We start from the raw sequence: 27,549 nt of genomic DNA, 5'->3' as shown, positions 1-27,549 counted from the left end.
GCTGCATACACATACATACAGGCACACACTAATTCAACCACATATTTACAAACCCAAGAACTGTCTTATCTCAAAGAGTCTTGTCACTTTGTTAGTGACCAGTTTGAATTTCATGAAGAACTTAAATAAATCTCAAAGAAAATGTACATAACTACATACATACAAACATATATATCTATTCCCAATTATAGTGTATAAATTCCATCAAATGTGTCAAGTTGTTAGGCCCAAATCTGACTCTTTCTGAAATGGTGAGAAATTTGAAAGAAAAACTAGACATATAAGCATACAAGATGGCACCATGCTAGTGTGGAGAACCACCTAAACTTTTTGAGCCTTTTCTTCTATAATTATGCCAACTGCCCAAGCCATTTTTCTTGTTATAAATAAAAGAATCTCTAAATAAAACTGATCCAAACAGAGATGATTGTGGAATATTTAGATATTTATATAAAGCATTTTAAACCATGTTTGGAAACATTTCTTTTTCTAATTTCTATAAGGTGTGATTAAATAACAGGGTTTTTTTCACAAGATTAGGAAAAAAATCAATCACTCTCATGCTAAAAGTTATTGACAATATCATTGGAAACTATATAAAACCATGTGACAAGAAGCATTGGCTATCAATAACTGCTTATATACAGCTGTTCTCACTGTGAAGGTCACCCATAACAGACAACATCCATGTGGTAATGAGTAGAAATAACCAGCCAGATGGAAGGTAATGGAAAGCATAAGCATTTTACACTGCAAAATTGGACATTTAAATATCATAAGGTGGAAGGAAAACAATAAGTTCACAGCACACCAACATGTCAGTGAAAAATTAACAAAATGAAAAGAAATTCTACTCTTCAATATTTTGAGGGAAAATTGATAACTTCAGAATATGAACTCAAGATTGAAAAAGATACATAAACAAACCACATTTAGCCAGGAATTTGCTTCTAATGCACCAGCTATTTACAGAAGGATGAATAATAAAGACTTCACAAGGCCAGCAATTTCAGGGCAGGGAATTAGTTGATTACATTGACCTTAATACTCAACTGGTACTTATTTTATTGACCCCAAAAGATGAAAGGCAAAGTCAAACCCAGGAGAATTTGAACTCAGAACCTGTAGATGGATGAAATGTCACAAAGCATTTTGCCCAGCATGCTAATTCTGCCAGCTTGAATAATAATAAAGGAATGAATAAAATGAAATAAAAGGAGTTAGTAATACAAGAAACATCTGATGAAAGTACTATAATGAAGGAAATATCAAACATTAAGAAAAGTACTTGTTAACCCAGAAAGCAGTCCGAAGCAGTGGAATGACAGAAGTGTTAGAGGGTCAGGTAAGATGCCTTGAGACATTTATTGTCATTTCTCATTCATACAGTAATGCCTGCATCAATACTGGCACCAAGCTGTATATTAAGTTAGGAGCCACTAACTTGAATTGAAGTTAGTAGCCACTAACTTCCATTGAATAAACAACGGTGTCTTAAAGAAGGGAAACTTCATGCAGGGCAACTAGTATTCGTAGTAAATCCTGATCAATAGATCCCCTAAAAGAGATACATGCTAACTCTTAAAAAGATGAAGTTCATATTCCACAGAAAAAACGAGTAGAAAATTTATTTCACATTTCAACAGTTCTAGAGAAAAAATATTATAAAACTTGGAGTGTGTCTGAGAATTAAATCCAGGAAGCTTTGTTGTGACTCACTAAATTTGGCAAATCATGTTCTGATGGGAAATTTTCAGACTAGAAAAACCTAAAGAATGAAGATTAATAGAAGTAATGATTAAAAAGGGCCACACTTGCAAATTCTGTCAATAATAGAGAGGTTAGTGTGGCAAAAATAGCTCCTCACCAACTAGGCTACATATTCAATTCTGTATTATCAAGAATGGATAGTATATGCTTAGAGAAATCCAGCCAAATCTGTCAGGAGTACCTCATTTTTAGTTAGATCTGACTCTTATAAAGATAACATATCTTCAGGTATGAAGATGCTTTCTAAGCAGCATAAGAAGTCCATCATTTAATCTTTTAAATACTTGAGGTTCCTTAGAGGCAGTTGATAGCTTTTGCGATTTATATGGTTGAACAATAGAGGAGAAAGGTATACCAAAAGCCAAGTAATCAGAGTAAGAAGAGGCTGGAATAAGTTTGTAGTAAAGCAGATAAAAATTGTATGATGTTTGTATTTGAAATGTGATATTAGAGGTAAGTGAGATATGAGCCTCACTGCAGTAGATTTAAGAAGACTAAAAAGAAATAAAGCAAACCCATGTTCCACTGGTTTAAGTTATGTTAGTTGGAGGACAATATCTCACTCATAAATTTAAATTGTTTGCATAAATTACATTTGCCCTTCCCCAGGTTAGCTGTCTTATACAGTTTACTGCATGCATTTTATTGTAACATTATTAGCACTAAAGAGATTATCATATTTTCCAAATGACTGAGGGGTCCTCTTAATAGTACAGTGTTATTCCCCAAACACTTTACAAAGTGTTCTGGGTGCATTTTACCAAAGCATCTGTACTAGTTATTTACTTCTGCTTATTCAAAGCAACATAACCAAAATGGTAAAGAGAAGAGTGAATGATAATAAGAACTGGGTCGAGAGGGTGAAAGGAGAAAGAGCATAATGGGAGAAAGATATATATTTGTGCTTTAGCCCCGATTTATTTTCTATTGTGGTTAGAAAGAATATCATTCTGAAGGAATTATTAATGGGTAGTCCATCTTTTGTTGATATAAATTGCCTTGTGAAAAGACTATAGGCACTTTTGTCTTTCTAGTCATTGTAAATGCTTTGTGATCAAGGCCTACAACTGACTACCATGCAGCATTGCACTTTGCACACAAGCATCACATAATCACCCTAGGGAGGAAACTCTCACACTGAAAGGTAATATCTCCTTTTCCCAATCTGATTTTTCTCTGGCTGTACACTTTCACAACACAGTTAATTAGGTCACCTAGGTAACAAAAGCTATTAACTACTTCTAGGGAGCTGTTCACGCATTTAAGGAAATCTATTTCTTAGTGCTATTTCCAGTGCACCTGCTGCATTTAAAAAAATCTAATCTGTTAGCTGCCTGTGACCCCCACTACATCTCTTGTGCATCCATTGTTTACACTGAGAACACTTGAAATTTCTATAGATTTCTTTTTTGCATTTTCTACATAAAATAAATTTAACAGCTATGTGCATTAACATAGAAAGTATAATGAGAAATATATATATAATTATGAAAGTAAACCCCGTTGCTCAATGTCACTTGCAGTCATGTGCAGGGAAGTTTATCTGTATTAGCATGATGAGAATGTGTGCAGACAATAAAATATAATTGAGATAGCTGGTTAGCTTCAGGCAATTCTAAAATTATATATTGTTTAGAATTGAGGATTTGTTCCAATTGACAGCCTGATAAATTGGTTGATAAAATTGGTTTGAGATTAGATAACCGGTAGGAAGTTAATCTCTAAGCTGCTATGCATTAATTCATCAAAAATTCTCAAAAATGGTTTTGAAACCTATCTAATCATTGACCGAGTATGACTTGTGTTTTGATATTATAAATATGAGGAGTTGGCTGAATTCTAATTTAACATTGTATTCTTATGCTTAGCACCATTCTTTTTCTCTTTTGATTCCGTTAATTACTTCATTTTCTAAGAGCCACAGAAAGCGTCAACTTTCATTGTAAGAGTATTACTGCATATTCTAGACATTAAAAGAATTTATATTAGATGGAAGGAAATACAATGACAAAGTGAAAATGTGGTGAACAAATAATCCCGATTCTTAGTCAGTAGACTGAGGGACATCATGTAACATCTTTTAGAAAGATAATTAACTGTTTACTCTGGTTAAGTATAATATTTAAAATATGTGATTATTGATGGTCTATACCTTGTTTGGATCTACTAAAGCTTGCATATGCTGCAATTTCCCTAATGATATTTAGCGTAAAATAATAAAAAGAAAGAACTCTATGGCTGACAGTAAAGGAACTGGATTTTTGATGCTGAGCATTACCTTTTACTTGTTTTAGTCATTAGACTGTGGCCATGCTGGAGCACTGGCTTGAAGGACTTAGTAAAACAAACTGACCTCAATATTTTTTTTAAAGTTTGATACTTATTTTATCAGTTCACTTTTTGTTGAACTTCTAAATTATGGGTATGTAAACAAACCAACACTGGCTGTCAAATGATTGGGACTGGGGAGATGGAGACAAGCATAAAAACAAATACACGCATACATACACACAACAGACTTCTTTAAGTTTCTGTTTACCAAATCCACTTGCAAGCCTTTGTTTGCCCCAAGGCAAAAGCAAAGAACACTTGCCCAAGGTGCAAAGTAGGACTGAACCTGGAGGCATGTGGTTTGGGTTTTTTTCCTGGATATACAAAACTGGAATTTACTTCCTTTTTTTTTTGTCATTTTGCATTATATTGCTGTTTTTATCCATGACTCTGCAAAATACAGTATCAAACTTCTTGCCCTACCTCTCCATCCTATTTGGCATTCATATAAGTAATGCTTTATTGCATACAAAGTTAACAGCTCTTGAAGTTTCTTCCTCCATTATGTACTGCTGACATTAAAGCTAATTAAGTCACTTATGCTTTAACTGAGATAAGTTGTATAATGTCAAAATTATTACAGAACATTATTGCCTTTATGCAAGAGGTAGTTACTTAATTATGGATGTGTAATATGAGCAGAGCATACATTGGATGTGTTGAAAAAAGCCATTGCATAAGGGGGAAATATCACTTTCTTATATGCTATCAATGAAAATTAATCTGGATTTATACAAAATTGGAGATACATAGACATATGCTGATATATCACCATCAGTTTCAGTAAGTCCATGCCAGTATAAAAACTGAACTTTGAACACATGATAACGTTTGATCTCATAAATGTATGTGTGTGTGCAGGCATGTGACTAATGTACAGTTGCATATTTTCTGCATATTAATGTTAATTAGTGAGTAGTTATTAGCAAGAAATAAAGATAGAAAAAGGGATGTATCACATTCTTCTCTTGAATTGAATTTTTTTACAATATGCATGCATGTGTGTGGGTGTGTATATATATATATATATATATATATATATCTTAGAGCAATCTTTCAGGTTTTGTTTATGCATTATATAACACACAAACAAAGCCCGAAAGACTGCTTGGAGATTCATGACTTATTTTATAAATATGCCTGTTTAAGTATCATAAAAGCATGAAACTATTAATAGTTCTTTTGGTTGTGTATTTAAATTGATATTCATCTCTCACTGGATGGAGTAATTTTTTGTTGATTCTATGTCTATTGGATCTTTAAACCATATATATATATATATATATATATATATATATATATAAATTTGGAATTTTTTCCCCTAATATTATTATCGTATACATATATATATAAATTTGGAATATTTTCCCCTAATATTATTATCGTATACATACATATATATATATATATATATATATATATATATATATATATATATATACACACATACATATATATACACACACACATAAATTTTTAGGGGAGGAGCAAGTTGAATACATTGACCTCAGTGCTCAACTGGTACTTTTTTAATTGACCTCAAAAGGATGACAGGCAAAGTCAACCTTGGTAGAATTTGAACTCAGAACATAAAGATGGATGAAATGCCACTAAACATTTTGCCTGGCATTCTAATTCTGTCAGTTTGCCACCTTAATGCTAATATTATTCAGTAAGGAGATGGCCACATCATTAATCTTTAGTTATAAAAATATTTTTCTCTTAAAGAGGAACTTTAGCAAATTAAGACATATGAATTTAAGAAATACTCTAATAGTTTGATTATCTTAAACCAAAGGACAGTGAAATAGGGAAGTTTGGTAATCAGAACAGTGAAACCTGTCTTGGAGCAAACAACAATATTTGAATTTAAAAACATCTGTCCCTAATACTAAAACTTTTGCTATGAAAATTTAAATATTCCATTTCTGGTTACTGAAAAATTATAATTCATTTCAATCTTGAGGAAAATGTGATTATTAGTACATCACACATGAACCTAAAACTGCTTGTAGATAATTAAATGCATATCATATAGACCAATAAAAAATATTTGTTTCCTTGGCCATCTTCTTAGAGCAGATGTTCATATTTCAATGAAGTCTACTGATATTTTTTTGTTTGCATATATTTAACATAAATGCCCTTAGCCTTCTTTTCTCCTCTTCTTTAGTTACTTTACTAAAAGAGCTAGACAAATGATGGAGACATCATGTAAATATATAATCTAATAACCATTTTTTTAGAATGAAAGTATAAAGAATAAATATTTTAAAGGGGAAATGATTCTATATATTTAACTTTTTTTTGTTCAAGAAATAATACAGTCTACATGTAACAGGCAATTCAATAAATAACTATGTAGCACTATAAAATATTTTGGACAATTTCCATATTTCAGATAGTTATATTTGGCAGGGTAGTGAAGAAACAACAATAGTTGTTTCTTCAATTGCCAAAAGAGCAGAGGTGAAGGCAAAACAAGCTCTTAATTTCTCAGTGGATTCTACTAAGTTTATGTATACATACATATGCACATGCGTACACACACACAAACACACACATGTACATATACAGACATATGTATACATACACACATACACACACAAATATACATGCACACATATAACAAAGAAAGAATAAATCATTTGAAAAAAAAAAGATGCATTATATTTTCGAAAAAAATCAAAATTAAAACCTTCTTTAAAGTATTAAGTTGTATTAGTAACAATAATAAAATACTCTTCTAATTCCAGAATGATTCATGCAAGCAGATTTCTATGTTTTGCAATCTAACTAAATCTTTCTCATTTAGCATTTTTGAATAAGAGCTATTTTACTATCCTGAAGCATATAAAATCTAATCACCCTTATATATATTTAAATATATGAAGGCTGGTTAATGGGGTTTATAGTGTATCTTCAGAGCCCAAGACCTATTGGCCTATGACCTCATTGAAAAAGGGAGGAGAAAAGTCTGAATTATCTCCCTTCGCTAATGGCTATCAACTTCCAGTGGTTCCCAAAAGGCCAGCAGAAATCTCCTAAAATGCAGACATGGCCTGAAAATTTGTTCTGGATTTAAGTATAGACTCTGGCTTGAGTAAGCTATATATATCATCATCATCATCATCGTTTTACGTCCGTTTTCCATGCTGGCATGGTTTGGATGGTTCGCTTGGGGTCTGGGAAGCCAGGAGGCTACACCAGGTCCCAATCTGATCACTCCAAGAGTGTAGTGGGTGCTTTTTACATGCCACCAGCACAAAGGGCCAGAGGAGCTGGGCTTAACCACGATCGGATGGTGCTTTTTATGTGCCACCGGCACGGAAGCCAGTCAAGGTGGCACTGGCATTGGCCATATATATATATGTATATATGTATGTATGTCTGTGTATATATATATATATATATATATATATATATATATATATACATGTACATACATATATGTATGTATATATGTATGTATGTCTGTGTATATATATATATATATATATATATATATATATATATATATATATATATATATATACATGTATATATATATATATATGTACGTGTGTATATATATATATGAACATGCATATATATATATATATATATATATATGCATGTTTTAATGGTGATTCTTACATGAACAGAATTACATTGTCCATTTCAATACTATATGATCTTGACCACATTTCTGACAAAATGCACATTTATGCCTTATACATGATCTTTTAAATAATCCAGAATTAGCAAGGACTTCGTAAAATAACTTCATTATCAATCGGGTATATAGAGAGAAGTTTACCCTAAGATTCTTACAAAAATTTCAGATGAGCTTAAATTTTTCAATAGACATGTTTGTATTGTAAACTCAGGCGGGTTGATATCAGAAGGGCTAAGAAACTAAATAAACTATTCTTTATAAATTCAATTCAGTCTAGAGCAGTCATGAGTAAAATGCAGCCTGCTGGTCTTTCTGAATGGTTCACTTAACAAAAAATTACATTGAAGTTTTTTTTAGTAGTACAGCCTGACTGATAATGAGACATGTTTCACATGGCCTGCTTCTTGGTAAAGATGTGATTTGTGAGAGATTTGGTTATTTGGTTCACAGATACAGTCAGGAGTGTGCAAAAGTAGATACACAGTAAGTATCACACTAATGTTATAATACTTAATTCATTAAAATTATTAGCACCTTAATTTAGCCTCATTTTTGCTATTTTCAGTGTCATTAATCATTATAATACATTTATCATAACTATAATAATACTTTTATCGTCACTTTTAATTTATTTCATAAAAATAAATGAGCATTGTACGTGTTTTCATTTTTCATCACTGTATACCTACTTTTGCATATATCAGATGGTTGTGATTTAAGGAATATTTGGCTGTTATTTAAAACATGCCTAACAACCATGTAGAGGTTTTGTTTATTAGTTAATACAAACACACATACATACATCCATTTAGCATTAACAGTCTCAAATAGGAGTACTCAATACCATGATACAGATTAATATTTTATTTTGGTGAATCAGTGTGATTTTCACAACTTGCTTGAAGATATTGTGAAGATAGGTGAAACTCAGAGTAGCAACAAACTGATTTGATCAAAATTACAGATATATATATATATATATATATATATATATATATTATAGACTGTAGAATATTGTTTGATGGCTTTGTGGTATGTACACTAAGAGCTGTTTATAGTGATATTATTAAACTGTGACTTCCAAAATTATCAATAAAGTCTCCAAATCCGGTTCTTTGTTGATAATATAGTGCAGAGATACTTCAGATTTTCTTCTTTTTAAATGGTTTCTTTGCAAATAATGTTGGTTAGTCTAATGTCAATCACAAAATAAAATAGGTTTCAGTGAACAACATCAAATATATCTATACTACTGACTGGATAGTTTCCACAATGCTGACTTTACAGCAGTTGAATGTTTACACTCTACACTGGTAAAATTCATAGTTCACTTTTCAATTTGTTTTGTTTTAGATAGTGTGAACCGTTCTAGTATATTTGATATAGCAAGTCTGATAAATCTCACTAAATCATCCTTTTGCTATACATTATAATACTAGAGAAAAATCAATATGTATTATATATGAGAGATATTTTCCGAAGATTTCATTGCCCATAATTACATCTGTGCATTCTACACAAGTATGTATTATACACAAATAAATATTTTAATATGCCTGGTTTTTAGAATACATAGTAATTGAGGAGAAAAGACAGAGATTCATAGAACTGATCAGTGAAAATTACATACCTCACATTTTATGTATGTATTTGCAGTCAATGTACCAAGTTCTTAATTGGGTTTTCAGTTGGTAAAGAGGCATATGGTAGCATGATTCACTTAAAAAAAAAAAACACGTTTTCATGTGCAGCAGGGAGGTATGAAAAACAAGTCGTAAAAGTGAGACTTTGGTAAAGATAAGAGACTCCAAAATTTCCCTTGTTTGTGTGATGCCCAGAAATTTATTACAAATGATTGTAGTGTTTGCTAACAAATATGCTTTAGTGCTTTTATTTAATGGAGAAGCTAAGGTAAGGGGCTAGAAAGGTTTAACTTAAAGAATAAAATGTCAAGAAATGCCCATTTCAATAGATTACATGGTTATTTTAAAACTGAAATTATAAGAACTTTTCAAATATCCTTATAATTAACTGAATGCTGTTTATTTAACTTTAAAAGTTGTCAATAAAATTGTAATTAAAGAAAGCAACTCTGCATGTCTTCCGGTATAGCTATCATACTACACTTGCAGAGAAACCTAGTTGTTTAGGATAAAGAGTGCAAACATATAATATTTAAAGCATAAATTGACTGTAAAAAGTGATTACATTTAACTGAAGGTTATTTTAAAGGGTAGGGAAGATTTTTTTCAGACTGGAAAATATCCCCTACCAGTTTGTCTTGAATAAAAACTAAACCGTACAGTTCTAATATTACATTCTCAGAAGTATTTAGTTACAGCAAAAATTATCAAAGTATTAATTCTTCATAGAACATATAAAAATGAAAAACTGAATAATAACCAAAAGTAATATTTTCTTGCATATTATCAATCTTATAATATCTAGGGGATAATAACATCAAGAGAAAGATTTAGTAGTTAGAAACCAAAGAAAAGAAATGGTAATAATTATGAATAAAAGTACAAAGTTATTTGAATATTAATAACAAAGATAAATAAGACTTCAAGGCTGGAAAACTATCAACATAGAAATAGAACATAAAGCAAATAATAGGATCTAGTTCAAAACAGGGGCACCAGTATTTTCTTAACGAAACACTAACGAAACACTTTGAAACTTGGGACACTGGTAGAATGTGTCATATAAAACATCTTTTACTCTTAGTCTTCTTAACAAAAAAATGTACATCGCAAGTTATTCCATGTTAAAGTTGTTGTATTTCTGTAATTTCAACCAATCACTAACGTCTATTCAGCTGTATAGAGTTACTGCTGGCCGGTCATAAAAATGTTATTCCCCTGCTGGCCGGTCATAAAAATGTTATTCCCTGTGACATATTTCATCCGGTTTAATCGTAATTTATACGTATATATTGTTTATATAATAAATTACGCTGTGCGTATCTATGTGTGTAACAATTTTAGAGTTCGGATTCTAGAGTTAGGGTTAGTTTTAGGGTTAGGGTTAGGGTTAGGGTTAGGGTTAGGGGATTAATACGATATACACCGTTACAGCGCTAACTGTTTTCAACTGAATAGACGTCAGTGATTAGTAGAAATTATCGAAATAAGACAATTTTTTACATGAAATAAATTCGAATACAAAAATTGTTTTATGTTCTATAACACAAAATAGATAAGTATACGAAGTTTGAAAGTCTTTCGGTACCAAAAACACTACATAAAACATAAATGAAAACTGGTGCCCCCATTTTGAACAAGATCCAAATAATATACAAAGGGGCAATTATGATATAAGTGAGTTTCTGCTTTATATCTTTTCTAAAAAATTATCTTCAAAATTGCTTCAAGAATTACAGTGTCAATGACACTGAAATTTAACAGCTTTCATCAGATTGAAAATTAATTAAAATTCAATTATACACATGAATTGAACAAGGGGAAGGATTCCTAGAAAATAGTGCTGTTTGAAACTTCTGGCTATTAAGTTCTTAGTAGAAAAAGAATCAATGAAATAGAGTTAAAACCTATCAGGATGTACAAATATTTACTGTGAATACAAATATTTACTGTAGTACAAATGTTTACGGTGAAAAATATAAACACCATATTTATATATATATAGAAAAATTTTTATTTCAGAATGAGATAAAAAACCAAGGCTGTGAAGATTTTAGAACATTTATAAATAGGTCTTACAGCTGTTTCCAGGATATTTATTATATCCCTTCATCGGAGACGGTATGAGAAAATGTTGAAGCAATAGTTAATTTAGATAAGATACGAAATATAGAGTGAAGTGGAGGAATGAACATAGATGTGAGATATGCAGGGATATTGCATTTGTAGATCCATTATTTAAGCAGAATGGTATACACATAAGATTCCAATACCTTGTGAGTAAAATCCAATAGCATTTAAAATTGGTCATTCCAAGTATAGAGTTTAAATAAAACCCTTGATTCAATAGCACTGTGTGCAAACTCTATACTTGAAATGACCAATTTTAAATACTATTGGATTTTACTTACAAGGAATTGGAATCTTATATGTACACCATTCTGCCTAAATAATGGATCTACAAATGCAATAATCCCTGCATATCTCACATCTATTTTCATTCCTCCACATCACTCTCTATTTCATATCTTATCTAAATTAACTATTGCTTAACCATTCTCTCACACTGTCTCCAATGAAGGGATATAATATCCTGGAAACAGCTGTAAGTCCTTCTATTTATAAATGTTCAAAAATCTTCACAGCCTTGGTTTTATTATCTCATTTTGAAAAGAATTTTTTTTATATATACACATGCTATATGACCTACGTTGGACTCCTTATTTGCATAATCACCGAACCTGGAGCTTAACTATGGTCTACCCATAGCACTTACTCAGAATTACCTGACACTTTTGGGTCTTACTGACACCATTACCTCTTATAACCTTTCTCTCTCTCCCTCTATATATAATGTATATATCTGAGACTAAATACCTCTAAAATGCTTAATATTTCTAAAAAGATAAGCCTCAAGAACAACTAAAGAATACAATTTCAGGCATTTGAGAGAGAGAGAGAGAGAGAGAGAGAGATAGAGAGAGATAGAGAAAGATAGAGAGAGAGAGAGAGAGGGAGAGAGAGAGAGAGAGAGAGAGGGAGAGAGAGAGAGAGAGAGAGAGAGAGAGAGAGAGAGGGGGAGGGGTCAGGAGAAGGAAGAACATGCATTCTGAAAGTCATCACTAAAAAAACATCAGTATTTGAATATCAAAATACTGGAATGAAAGGAGACCAGATAATTAATTAGTTGTATAAAATATATTTGTTGCAAAATATACAGAGCAATAAACAATATACATAAGTATTTAAAGTTTGAATGTAGAGCAGGGTTCCTTCAGAATGTACTGGGTAATAGGTTGAACTCAATCAGAATACAGAATCATTCATTCCTCAGCTGATATTGAACAAAGTAAGTTCATTAGGAAGGGGCAGCAACAAACAAAATTTCCAGTTATATAGAAGTTAAAAAATTAATTGAAATCATGATTTTATTTCTTTATTACAGCATGAATTAACTAACTATATTATGCTACATATGTTAACTAAATTAAACTATCTTTATTAAAAACATCATACTAATATTGAAACCTTGAGAAGTTAGAACAAATGAAGTGTCAGTTGCTTTGAAAATGAAATTCATCTAAAGAAACCTCAATAATTTATTATTAGAATTTTAATCTTTATCTTTTTATATTTTACTTATTTCAGTCATTAGACTGCGCCATGCTGGGGCACAAGCTTGAAGGGTTTAGTCAAACAAACTGACTCCAGTATTTACTTTTTGTTTTAAAGCTTGGAACTTATTATAATGTTCTCTTTTTGCCAAACCACTAGGTCATGCAAATGTAAAGAAATATCAGTTATCAAGTGGTGATGGGGCACACACACACACACGACAGGCTTCTTCAGTTTCCATCTGCCACATCCACTCACAAAGCTTTGGTCATCCCAGGGCTATAGTAGAAGACACTTACTCAAGGTGCCACACAGTAGGACTGAACCTGCGACCATGTGATAGGAAAGGAAACTTCTTAATACACAGTCAAACCTGTACCTAATATTAATTAGTAAGATTTATATTATATATGAATTACATGGAATAGTCTATGTATGTAAATGTTTTAGGGCTGAAATGCTGCTTGAGTAAATAGTTTAAATATTTGAATAACTCCAAATTCTAAATAATCTTTTACAATTTCAGAATAGAAAACAAACACCATTTTGACTTATTGGATGTTTAAAATTCAATAGATAATCTGATAGCCAGTGAAACCATGCATAAAATGTAAGAGAATTCCTTGATCCCTGAACGAAATTATTCCATGACTTCTATTTTCCTTTGCTACTTAGTGATGATAACAAAAAAGAAACAGAAAAACAAAATATTGAGAAAAGAGTGCAGAAAAATGAGCTGATGAAATACGAGAACTGTAAACAAAGATTTGCAGAATCAACAGTGATGGAGTCACAGCATAGCATCAACATTAGAAAAAGAAAGAAAAGAAAAAGAAAGAAAGACAGAAAGAGGAATTCTAGCGGAAATATTCTTCCAGCCTAAGCTGTTGTCTGAATGCATCTAAGAGACTGACATTGATTCCTCATGTAATGTCTTCAAAGTGTTGCTTATAATAGACTACCACTGTCACCGCCATTACTTCTACTGGTATAACCAGTTCCCAAAGGCAAATGTAAATGTGTGCAGAATGTAAGAGGATGTTTTGGAGACCAAGTGTAACCAGATAGATTAGTTAGCTTTGTCAGCTGAAATCTACAGTAAGCACATAAAGTGCCTAAGGATGTCATACTAAGTAGCAAAGAAAATTAAATGTAGTCAATGGAACAGGAAAAGAAACAAAATAAAAAGACATATTTCCATTACCCAACTTAGTTTAGGTGTACAATAACAGATGATAAAAGCTCAATTGTTAAAGAATTATATAGGAATGGATGACAGAGAGAAAGAGAGTGACAGTTAAAGAGAGAGAGAGAAATATAAATATTTTTTCAAATGATTTTTCTAGATAAATCATTACTAGACATTTTCAGTGGATATACAAAAGTTGTTCATAAAAGTTATCTCTTCTTGAAGAAGTTTCTTTTTCTTTTTTCTCTAACTTATATATTTTTAGCACTCTGAGATTGAATAAATTTTCATCAAGCTGGGATGAGGTCTTATTAGAATCTAAATTCTAATAAAGTTCTAAGTGAGACATGATGAAAAAATATATCATGAGTAATTTCTAGATGAAGTATATATATATATATATATATATATATAGGAGGCAGACTAAACTGAGAATTAAAAAAGAGCAAAAAATTGCAATGAAGCTTGACTTTATTCTGTTTAAATTTGACTAGCTTATATTATATATGTTAAAGGAAAAACAGGAAAAACAAACTAATGCTTTCATTTATTTGATACCCCAGGATGAAAGAAAATTTCTCATAGCTTTTTCTAGTGTAAGTAATGATACAAAGTGGTAGTGAGAAGAATGTGAGAGAGGTTATTTTCCTTAATTTATGATGAACTGTAATGATGTTTACAATAAAGAAACAGATTCCTTCCTAGAGCAATCTTACTTTTAATGAGAATATAATGGATCAAGAAAATAAACTAAAATAGAAATAAAACCTCAAAATCTCATACCAAAGATGTTCTCTGTGAGCAAAAAATTGTAATTGGTATCATCCACAGTAAATTGGGTATGCATTGCCTATTTGGTATTATCATAAAGAAAAAGCAAATCCAAACAGAAGTTATTGTCTGATCTACTTGTTTGTAGGTTTATCTGGATAAAATATCCGCACCGATATTGGTGTAAAACAAAAAAAAAATTGGCTTTAGGAGGTAAAGACAATTCTTAATAGAATTATTTACAATGTTGAGAAACTGCTCCAAATGATAATCTGCCATTTATATATATATATATATGTGTGTTTGGTGTGTTGTATATACAAGAATATGCATGCAAGGGTAAATTTTAAAAGATAAAAGAGCTTTGAGATTACTTAATTGCTCATTTCTGACTAAATGGTTAGTTAGTTATAACCTTCAAAGACTAATTTGAAAGAAAAATGTACATCGCAGTTTCAGAATATTTAAATATTTGTTGGAATGTATGGAAGACCTTAAGAGGTTAAACTGCTGATTAGTAATTCTTCTAAATGAGTGATTCCTTCTGTAAGAAGAAAATTATCCATAAGCCTTTATAGGGTTATCTTCATTTCAAAGGGTTGGAGAATGAATGAAGTTGATGCAGTTAATATGGAACTTAATGAATTGAGGATTTAATATTTAACAGGAATCCATGAGGTGGTGGAAATGTGTTTCATAGTGATATTAAACACTAAATGAAGAAGTTTATGTAAAACTTGATATTTAAAGAAGAGAAATTTTTTTAAAGAGTGAGAACTAGAAAAGCATTGTAATGATTAAATTTAATTAGATGTGGAACATAGCAAGTCTATTTGAAAGAGCAGGGTACATTAGCTAAGCACTTGAAGGGTAGAACTTTTAATTTAAGCAAATGATTTTCAACTGAATACATCTTAAAATGTCAATGGCCTCATACATTCCAAATTACAATACAATGTTTTTCTAGAGAGTAAACAACTGTTCCATTGAACAGTAAATGTGGAAAATAAGCAGGATTCCTAGCATACTATTTCAAAAGTGCATATTTTCTTATAAAGGCACACCCATAAGTGCGACAAGTTTATATATGTCAAACACCACATTCATTAAATCCACTGTGATTGAAACTGAGAAGCAATCAACACATCTGGGTTAATAAAATAATTTTGACCAAGAGCTAAAAAAATTGCAGATTACTTAAAGATGCAAGAAATACACTACAAGTCAACATTAAGCATAACTTACAGGCAACTGTCTATATGAAATCCTGGTCTAAAAACTGTATGCTATTAAATATGTTCTGTAATTTTACTTTCTCCACTCATTTAATACAATTATAATCTATAACATTCTAGTCATAACTTTACTTTGGATGATGATATAAGTGATGAATAAGAACAATTATATGAAGTGAATTAATGAAAATGATAATTACTGTTATACTTAAAAACAACTTATTTGTAAGAACTGTAATCCATGAAGCTGAGAATCAGTTACAAATTGTTCATGGCATGAATTATATATGATATGATTTGTCTTCCTTGTGTTATGTGTTATGTCTGTCTGTTCCCTCTTCATGGTCAAATGGCAGGACCAATGGTCACAATATTTTCCAGGATTACAAAGGAGGTAATAAGGAAGGTTGTTAGTGAAAAAAATGTAAATAGTATGATTATTTAGTGGATATTGAGTTTTGTATTAATAAATCACATTTGATTTATTTTGTTAAAATTTCGGCAACAAGGATTAACTCTGGATTTCGCCCCCAATATAGTTCATGAATTTAGAGGGTTTAGATTTGTTATCTTGCTATAATGGGCATTATGTCCATCTGTCTGTCTGTCTCTTCATCTGTTCCCTCTTCATGGCCAGACAGCTGGACCAATGGTTACAATATTTTTCAGGATTACAAAGACAGTTGTCAGGAAGATTTTTAGCATTAAAAAATCAGAAAGATATGATTATTTCATGGATATCGATTTTTTAATTGATGAACTACCTTTGCATTTTTATTAAAAATTCACTGATCACAAGTAACTCTGGATTTTCATTAAATAGTTTGTGGCCCCATCGTAGATATGAAGGAGGTCACAAAGATGGTTAATAGCGAAAATAAAATGGAAAAAGTATGTGTCAGTATGTAGTGTGTGTCATTATTTAACGGTTATTAAGTGTGTCAGTCTCGAGCAGGATTTGAAACAGCTAATCGAAGCGGCTGTTGTTTACCTCTCAGGTTTGTCAATCAAAATAACTCATGGCACCAGAAAATTCAGACATTATTTGCATCGAACAGTGAGAGGTAAGTCTTAGTAAACAAGGCACAGGATCAGACTTTAGATAGTGTAGGTGTATTTTTACCCACTTCGACGTTTACACAGCCAGTTATACATCGCTAGGAGTAGAGCAATGGACTCCAGTAATTTGAAAATTAGAGTCGTCCAAACAGAAAATATTCTGTAGTGATATTGATATTATTTAAAGGAATATGATTCATAATTTAAATAAGGAAATTTGCGATCTTCGAATGTATAAGAGTATAATATGTTTCATCCAATGCAGATCATTGCTGAAAATAAGGCTCAGGTCATGTTCCCCAGTAGACTTCTTAATACAATATGCAGATTTAAACATAGTAACATAATCCAAGTTGACATCTGTTTCCTTATCCTTTAAACAGTGAGAAAGGGTGACACAAATCTGTGTGCCAAGCAGGAAAAAAATTCAAAGTTATCTTTTCTAAAGCATAATTTAAGTACAAAATCTATAATAATTGTCAGCTTCTCATATATTAAAATTTATAACATCATAAACAAAAACTTCCTTTAATGATGGTCATATCCATATAAAACTTTTAAGACATCAATTAATGATCTGCTGTTTTCTAATGAATCACAGATTGATGTCTGTTGTTTAATGGTTAATGTATGCAACAAATAACAGGGTACTAGGAACAGATCCCTGTGGGACACTAGACATCATCACATAAAATGCTGCATGTTGTTCTAGTACTGTAACTACTTCTTTTCAAAAGAGAATGAAGGCTAATCTTTATAACTGATTGAAGTCTTTCAACCGGGTATAGAAGTTAGCCTTCAAGACCATTGTATAGAGCTTCACCATAAATCATTTGCGTGATATATAATCAAAAGCTTTGAAGTCATGATAGTTAATATTCATCCATGAGCCACTATATGTGATTCAGGTGATATCTTCAAGAAATTTCATGAGTTAGCCACAGCAGATGAAGTTAGGAATAAATCCAAATTGGGAGGGTCGAATACGATTACATTACATAAGATTTTCAACAGGGGAGAATAACAGATTCAAGATATTTCATTTCCTGAGATAACAAGATAGTGTTGAATGTTGATTACAAAATTATGTAAATAAATGTAGAATACATATTATTTCAACTTTTTCCCCCAACATCTGACTTTAAAAATTACCTTTCTCTTATTACAATTCAAGATAATGACTATAAAAATTTCTAAGAAAAAAGTTGTTTCAGTTGTTCAGAAATAATTCTTACATCCAACAGGATCAAGGTAGTTTTATTGCACAAAAAAAAAAAGTGTTATTAGAATACAATTTTTTTTTTTTACAGAAGTAAACAATCATTCATTAATTGAAAAAGTGAGTTCACTTCTCAATTTTGCATGATGATTCTGATGACAGAAAACTCAGGCTCTATTCACAAGACACTCAATGCAACCTTCAATAAAATAAAACATGAAAGCTCTACTTTATTTAAATATGTTCTAATTCATATTAAAATGATCCAATGATGAAAATAAATATTCAATGGACTTTAAAAAAATAAAAGTATCCATATTTGAAATGGTTCATTTTCTTGATTATTCATTCATATTTCAATTACTTAATTTCAAAAATTATCAAAAGAAAATGTTAAATTAAATTATAAAAAAATATTTAATAATCAATAAAAAAATTTATAAACTGTAATTTCTGCAAAAATGATTTCTCAATCTATCATGCAATTTAGCTGCAAAATTAACAAACCATATAATGTTAATCAAATTTTACATGTAAGATATATAGACATATTTATATATATACGTGTCTGTGTGTGTGTTTGTGTGTGTGTGTGTGTGTGTGTGTGTGTGTAATGCATGCATGTATGTGAGTTTTATCCACTTTTTGAATATGATTATCATTGTAAACTTAATTTTTGAACTATTTCAAAAAGAAGTCATTTTTTTTTTTAAGTGGGGAAAAACTGACTGAAATGGATTCAAATTCAAAAACTAATAATCACTCAAGAATAAGTTTGGCAGTTTCTGAATTGAGAAGAGATCCAAATAAATAATGTTATGATTTATAAATATAAATGATTAGTTTAATATATTTATTGGGTCAGATTTTGTTTTTTTGCTTACATTTGGCTTCTTTCCAGCATTTACTTTCTACTTCTGATGTGATGCTGACTTAAACCAGTCTTATATTTAAAAATAAAATACAGCTGAACATAAAAGAAACACAAATTTGTCGAAAGCTGAAAACAATGGAAGTAAAACAATCAATGACCAAATCTTATTCTAGAAAGCTAACAATTTCCATTAATCTCTCTGGAACAGTGAATCAAACAAAGTAATAAGGAATAAAATCAAAATTATTTCATAGCAAGAATAGTAAGAAATAAAAACTGGACAATTTGATAGTCAGAATGGTTTTATGATATGCTTCCATTTTGTTTCTTTTAATACCAGCAATAAAATGTTAGTCCAAAAATGATTACTTGGGCTATAAAGTTTCACACATGATTACAAAGACTTGTTGTTCTAATTCTTCAAAGGTTAAATTAGCCAATACCAAATCTAAACAAGAATCATACATCTATTATTAACATTGATCAGTTATTTTATTGGAGGGAAACTGTTTAATGCCAGCTTTTAAAATACAACTGGTTTCAAACATTTCCTTTATTTCTGAATAGTTAAAGCAATAGAAAAGGCAAAATAACTGGGAGGCTAAGGTATATGACCAGAAGCTCTGCAATGTTTCATTGGAAATGTATTTTTCAGTGCATTGGTTCAGCATCTGAGAGATGTTACTAGGAACAGCTAGACATTCTATCAAGATGAAGATATGTTTCTCATCTACATAACATAGCAAAAAGAAAAAGAGTAGGCACTAGACTTAAGAACACAAGTGCCCTTAAGAAGAAACATTTTTAGGGGAAAAAATTATAGATAACATACATAATCTCTTTAATAATTTTAAATATTTTATTTTAATATTATTTTAAAGATTTCAATGTTTGCATTTCTAATTTAGCTTTAATTATCTGGAGACTGTCCTCTTCTACTGAATTTGTAAACATTCCTACATTTTTACCAGCATAGAACTTGATTTATTTATTTAATTGACTACTTTGCATTATAGCATTAAATCTAATATTAGCTGGAAAGTTTACAAATTTAGACTTTGGAGAAATTATTGGAGGAAATATTTTACAGTTGGAGCTGTCTGTTTCCTACTATTAATTATAAACTGAAGAAGCATTCACTTTTATCTCTTTAATTGGCAGGTGAAGTATTTATTTAGTGCATTACCTTCCGGCTTATACTGTCTTAATTGGTACAGAAATGCTTAAGATTGGCTAATGTGTTTTTATGAATGAAGTAGGCAATATATATTTTGAACTTTATGAAAAAAGAAAACAGAGAAAAAGAAAATCGAATTCTAATTTGAATAACAGAGTAAATATTTTTTAATAAAACCAACACTTCTTTAATACATTTAGTTTCTCTTTTAGAGTGATTTATTTGCACTTAATGCAACCAAAACACAGACAGTGATGTAGACTCATCAATTAGATGCATATCCTCATTAATGTACTTCCACATTGATGATAATGTGGTGCCACTGAATTGTTTCCAGGTAATACAGTTTTAATTATACAAATCAACAACCATTAAAGAATTTCCTACCAAGCAGAAATAAAATTACAAATATTAAGCCATAGATTAGCTACTTGATTCTATAGTGGAATATCTCTTAGTTTTGGTGCAGAACATTTTGGTGAATATAACCCTTAAAGAACATCTCTCACATTGCAATTTTAACTACATTAAACTCCTTTAACTTCAATGTAGATACAGCAATACATATTCAATAATATTATACATATGTCGTTGTAGAAAACTGGAATGAATTACCTCATAGTGTAAATATGATAACATATGTGTAATAAAATGTGTAGTGCCATATAACAATCTATTTTATATGCTTGCAGATGATAACTACTGTATATAATATTGATATATTAGAAACTGACTATCAGAGTATGCATGACTCTGACAACTAGAAATGAATGAAATCTAACTTTAGTTAAGGAGCCTGCATATTCTCTCTACAAGATACAATTCCCAAAACCAATTTAGAAAAAGTCTAAATGCACACACACACATGTATACATATATATGTATACATACATGTATAGATATATATGTATACATACATGTATACATAGATGTATATATATATATGAGTGTGTGCATGCACGCACACACACACACGCACACACATATATACACACAAACACAGTAATATAGACTTAACAATAGAAACCAATATTAAATGCATAAAATTTTCCACTGCTGAAAATTAAATTATACACAACTCGTACACAATATAGACTGTCACCATATTTTTGATAAATAAACATTACTAACCTTTCTCTGTGATCCTGAAGCCTTTGTTCTTGGGGTAGAAATCCCTTGCACCTGTAAAAGACAAAAAAATGGTTTAGACCAACAAAAGATTTGACAGAATAAAACTGAGGTTTCTAAAAAGAAATCTTGCTGAAATTGGCTACAATAATGGAAATGAAATTAGATTGCAATTTTTTATAATAATAATAATAATAATAATAATAATAATAATAATAATAAATGATATATGAACTACAATGGAAGTCAGAGAGTGAAATAAGTAAATTTAACTGAAAAGTAATGTACAGTATATGTTATTTTACTATCTTTTAAAGTTATAAACGCAAAAGTCATTTTAAACATTTCGTTTCTATGAGAACTGAGAATCTTGGAGAAACTGAAAAAAAAAAAACCTTGTTAAGAGCAAGTGACATTACAAAGATTGAAAGAATGATGAATAAGAATGGTTAAATGAGAATTATCACTGGTTATCTTAGTTTATCATAAACTCTGAGTAAGGTACTTTTGTGGCAGAAGTGTGCTTACTTATCATTAATACCTAGTGAACCATTAATGATTTAAAGAATGTTATTTCTTACATAAATACACAGCAGGCTTTCCACACTATTAGCTAATGGTTCTGAATGATGGGGTGTTTCTTTTAAAAAGCAATGATCTAAATTATTCAGAACACTAAAAAGTATATGTATAATTATTCAATATGGCATAAATTGCAAGCAATTGGATCATATTAAATATCAACAATTATGATTCCCAAACCTTTCACGTCTCCATATACTTGGTGACATTTCTTTTTTATAGGTATATATCTATTACACGCTCATACAATAATAATATATGCGCAACTATCTGCCGAATATAAAAATACACAAATGTAAGTGTGATATTTGTAATTGATAACAGAAAGAAAATCAAGTGTTGAACTCACTGCCCAAGACAATTTTATTCAAAATAGCAAAAAGGTGGGTTATATGTTTTAATTTTTGTAAAGTTAATGATTTAAATACGGTTATCTTATTCATATTATACCTGCTAGAATAACAGAGATCAAATGCAATGCTGAAAAATTATGCTGAAATTGAAAGACTGAAAATATAATTCAAGAAAGGTGAAATTTTAGAATTTGACAAGGACAAAGAATGAAAATTTTGTATTAATTACAAATAGAAAACACTAAAGGAGATAATTCTAAAATCAAATACAAATTAGTTGTGATAGGTATTTTAGATATAAATAGTTTAATTTTGGTACATCAACAAGAATACTTTTAAAAAAAAGTCCTGTTAAGAAGCAATAATATATTTCAGGTGCATTTTACTGTCAATTAATTTTAATGAAGATAGAAAAAAAATAAACTTATTACAAAAATATATTACTTAATGTATAACTGTATAACACTGATGACTGAGAAAAAAAAAGTTACCTTTCAAATAAAACTATATCAATAAAACAAATTCTAAAAAAAAATCTTCATTTTGAAAATACATATTCAGTTCATTAGTTTCTCCCATACATCACCATCTTTAGTATCTTAAATTTCGTTTGAAGATTTGATGTTTGAACATTTGCTCAATAAACATGTCCCACTCTGTGCCCAGTTCTATAGAATATAATTTCTTGAGATGTCAGAATACTTAAGCACATGAAATTTCTTTTACTGAGTTCATTTCTCTTATTTTTGAACTGGTTGATGATGCTACCTATTTGCAAAATGCTGGATTTGTCCTCAGATTTTGATCATAGTCATTTAACTATTGTGACATAATAAAAACAATATCCTCAGAAGCGGCTCTTGATTTAGCCATATAATAACCAGTCAAGCTAATCTTTAGAGTGTGTGTGTAGTGTGCATCAATAATACTATTTACCAACATCTCTGCACCATTTACGGCTACATTCTCAATTACTAAATTATTAGATACCTAAAGTAATGCATATCTCAGCTAGTTTCCTGTGATTACATAAGCACAAAGAGTAATCAAGTAATTACATTCTAACATTCTGCCTACATTGCTAGTGCCACTGAGAACAATAACTGAAAATAAATTTTAGGTAAAACTACAAAAACAAAAATAAGATTCAAACTGTATCCAAGTGATGTTTTAAAAGTTTCAATTAAAAGGTCAAACACATTCCAACTAAGGAAAATATCCAGTATTTGACAAAATAGGGAACAGCTAATTTGAGTAGCAATTGTTGGTAAGCTTCAAACAAATGTATACAAATACACTCTAAGTCATTGGTGGTAATCTAGACAAATGACATTGTTTAGACTCTTACATAGCTTCAAAACTTAATATATATAAACACATATATGTGTGCATGTGAGCACATTTGTATAATTTTTAACATCACTAGTGCAGGTGGCATGGAAAAAGGCCTAGTACACATTGTGAAGTTGAACCAAGCAGAAACAGCACAATGATTAAGAGGACACTTTAGTCTTGCTGAGAACAACAGAGATGCTATAGTTCTGCTGCCATAAAAAAAAGCAATCATTAAGGGCATCAAGCCACAGAAACCATGCTGAAATTGAGACACTGGAGCAAGAGTAAACTGTCCAGTCTATCACATCCTGTCAAACTGTCATACTCATGCCAGCATGGAAGGTAGACATTAAATGATAAGGATGGCATATACATACATATGAACACATCCATCTGTATACATGCAAAGATATATATTCACACGCACATTCATACATACAGTTAAATATGTTCATATATATATATATATATATATAGAGAGAGAGAGAGAGAGAGAGAGAGAGAGAGGGAGAGAGGGAGAGAGGGAGAGAGAGAGAGAGGGAGAGAGAGAGAGAGGGAGAGAGAGAAAGAGAGAGAGAAAGGGAGAGAGAGAAAGAGAGAGAGAGAGGGAGAGAGAGAGAGAAAGAAAGAGAGAAAAAGATACATAGATCAAACTCATTTCTTCTTGACATGACTTAGTTTGAAGATTCCTGATGAAATGGCATGTAATTTAGCATGTGTAATAATGATATAATATATTAAGTGAAATAAATTGCCATGCTATTGAAACATCTGTAGCATATATTGCAGTGTTCATATCTATTTATCATTTATGATATTTGTTCACTGTATGGTATATGCAGCTAATATTTTGACTGGGATTGGTGTTGCAGAGTACCCAATATTATTAATCAAGTCAAGATTACATCATTTATTCTACTGACATGATGATGAAATAGAGTGTTCATCCATTTACCTACAGAGTACAATGCTACCCACCTACATGCTGGAAGCTATGGCACTAATAACTACAATCATTAAGATCTATACCAAGTATTATATATGTATACTGGAAGAAATACATATGTCTGAATATAATTTATATAAGTATAAATGCATATATATAAACACATATATATATAGGCATATATATATATATATATATATGTAAAGCCACCAGATCTTGTTGAGACATCCAGCCCATGCCAACATGAAGCTAAATTTTAAATGGTAATGATGATAAAGATGATGACATTACACACACACACATGCAATTTTGGATTCATGTCAAAGGTGAATATTTCTATCAGGCTTGGTTGACCAATGCCTTGAGAGTAAATCTGGTTGACTCAACTTGTATTATGACTGGTCGATCTGTGTTTTGAAAAGCCTGTGAAATATAAAAATTCCTTACCTCAAACACGGGTGAAGGTTGATGACAGGAAGAGCATAAGGCCGTGAAAATCCTGCCTCAACATCAATTCCTACTCAAGCTCTGTTACCATAAAGAAAAAACATTGACTTATCGAACGTGATATATATCTTACATACAAATACATGAGTATGCATATGCATATACATATATAGAATATATATCATTTAATATACACAGTATTTAAATAAGAATTACTAATAGCTACATGCCATGTGAATATGATGGTTTGATGTATATAACATGCTTTGTGTCTCCAAGCAATCTTCAGGCTCAGTGCACATGGTTAGTCCTATTTGAAAACCAAGATGCTGGTCAATGAAAAAACCTTTGAGCACTGAGCCTGAAGGACTGCTTGGTGACACAAGGCATATTACATAAATCTGCAAAATTATTACTTCCACACACACACACACACATATATGTGTGAAGGTGTGTGCTCTGGAGGTTAGTTTACTACTCTCATGATCTCAAGATCATGATTTCAATTACCAGACCAGTGGTGTATTGTGTTCTTCATTTCACATTGGTCCAGTCAATTCAGCTGTAAATGGGTAATTCTATGACAGACAGGCATTCTGTTCAGCAGTGATATTGGACTGCCTGTGCAGCCTGTAGGATTATAGCATTCAGAAGCTACAACAGTGTGAGAAAGTGCATTGCTATTAGTGGGATATAGCAACATCTAATAGCCTGGTTGATACAATCATTATGTGTGTGTGTGTGTGTGTGTGTGTGTGTGCGTGCGTGTGCGTGCTTACACACACATGCACATATATACATGCACTCTCACAGACACACACCAATATACATAACCCTACTTGCATACACATATACACACATGCTGACATATATGTGCAGGCACAGCTCATGTGATTCCAAGTTCAGTTCCATACCAAGAATCCTCTGCAATTTCTTCTGCTACAACCCTGAACCAACACAATTCTTTCATGAGATGGTAAACTAAAAGAGAGAAGCCCATCCCCCACACACAAACACGTGTATGTGTGTATGTATATATATATATATATATATATATATATATATATCATAAATATACAGGGATTAGCAATTGAGTTGCTTCTCCAACATACTGAAAATTTAGAAATAGCAGTCAAAGAACTACTGATTCCAAACTACAAATTTTTCTCTAAAGCAGATGGCGATATTTATGGCACACATAGAACAAAAAACCGGAGGGAAAAGCGTAAACAAACCAAGCCTTTAGTTAATTGGATACGGATCGTTTCATGGTTAAGTGAATGGAAATTTCACTATTCCAATCTTCAGCCCAAATATTCTGATAAATTTGAAAGTGTCTCTAAAAAAATTCACGGTAATTTTTGGCCATGCGACACCAAAAATTACCGTGAATTTTTTTAGAGACACTTTCAAATTTATCAGAATATTTGGGCTGAAGATTGGAATAGTGAAATTTCCATTCACTTAACCATGAAACGATCCGTATCCAATTAACTAAAGGCTTGGTTTGTTTACGCTTTTCCCTCCGGTTTTTTGTTCTATGTGTGCCATAAATATCGCCATCCGCTTTAGAGAAAAATTTGTAGTTTGGAATCAGTAGTTCTTTGACTGCTATTTCTAAATTTTCAGTATGTTGGAGAAGCAACTCAATTGCTAATCCCTGTATATTTATGATGATAAATAGTTTTACCGATTAAGGTTTTTTTCATACTGAACTACTTGGCAAAATTGTTAATTATTAATTCTATTATTAATTGACGATTCTCTGCCCTTATTCTTATATATATATATATATATATGCCTGTATACATACACACATATAAATGATATATGTATGTATAAGGTTGCATTTGTGTGTGTGCATGTGTGTGTGTGCCTGTGTGTATGTTTCACTGTCTCCTTGCACTGACATCACATTTCCAATCTTCTGAGAAATGTCTGGAAACCACACTTAAAAACGGGTGAGTACTGGTGACAAGAAGAGTGTCTGACAGTAGATAATCTGCTCCAACAAGTTCCATCTACTCATGTAAGCATAGAAAAGTGGAGATGAAAATGTGATGGATATATATATATATATATATATATATATATATATATATATATATATATGTGTATATATATGTATATATATATACATAAATATATATACACACACATCATGCGTATAAGCTATATAGATACACATGCTTATATGCATATATGTACATGTTATAT

The 27,549-nt window shown here is 30.9% G+C and overlaps 1 protein-coding gene across 21 annotated transcripts in view; it reads right to left on the bottom strand.

Annotated features, from left to right (window-relative positions):
• Positions 1-27,549, bottom strand: part of LOC106874729 (uncharacterized) — a 1,612,306-nt gene that overhangs the window by 191,834 nt on the left and 1,392,923 nt on the right. For all 21 annotated transcript variants that reach the window (XM_089349018.1, XM_089349017.1, XM_089349026.1 and 18 more), the window contains one exon: positions 21,673-21,723. In XM_089349018.1, coding sequence (XP_089205144.1) covers positions 21,673-21,723 — 51 coding nt within the window. The remainder of the gene's footprint in view (positions 1-21,672; positions 21,724-27,549) is intronic.

Source organism: Octopus bimaculoides, chromosome 3 (genome assembly GCF_046866305.1).
Source record: "Octopus bimaculoides isolate indiv1 chromosome 3, ASM4686630v1, whole genome shotgun sequence".
NCBI lineage: Eukaryota > Metazoa > Mollusca > Cephalopoda > Octopoda > Octopodidae > Octopus > Octopus bimaculoides.
Note: the sequence above shows the minus strand (reverse complement) of the source record. Positions and strands in the feature narration are given on the sequence as shown.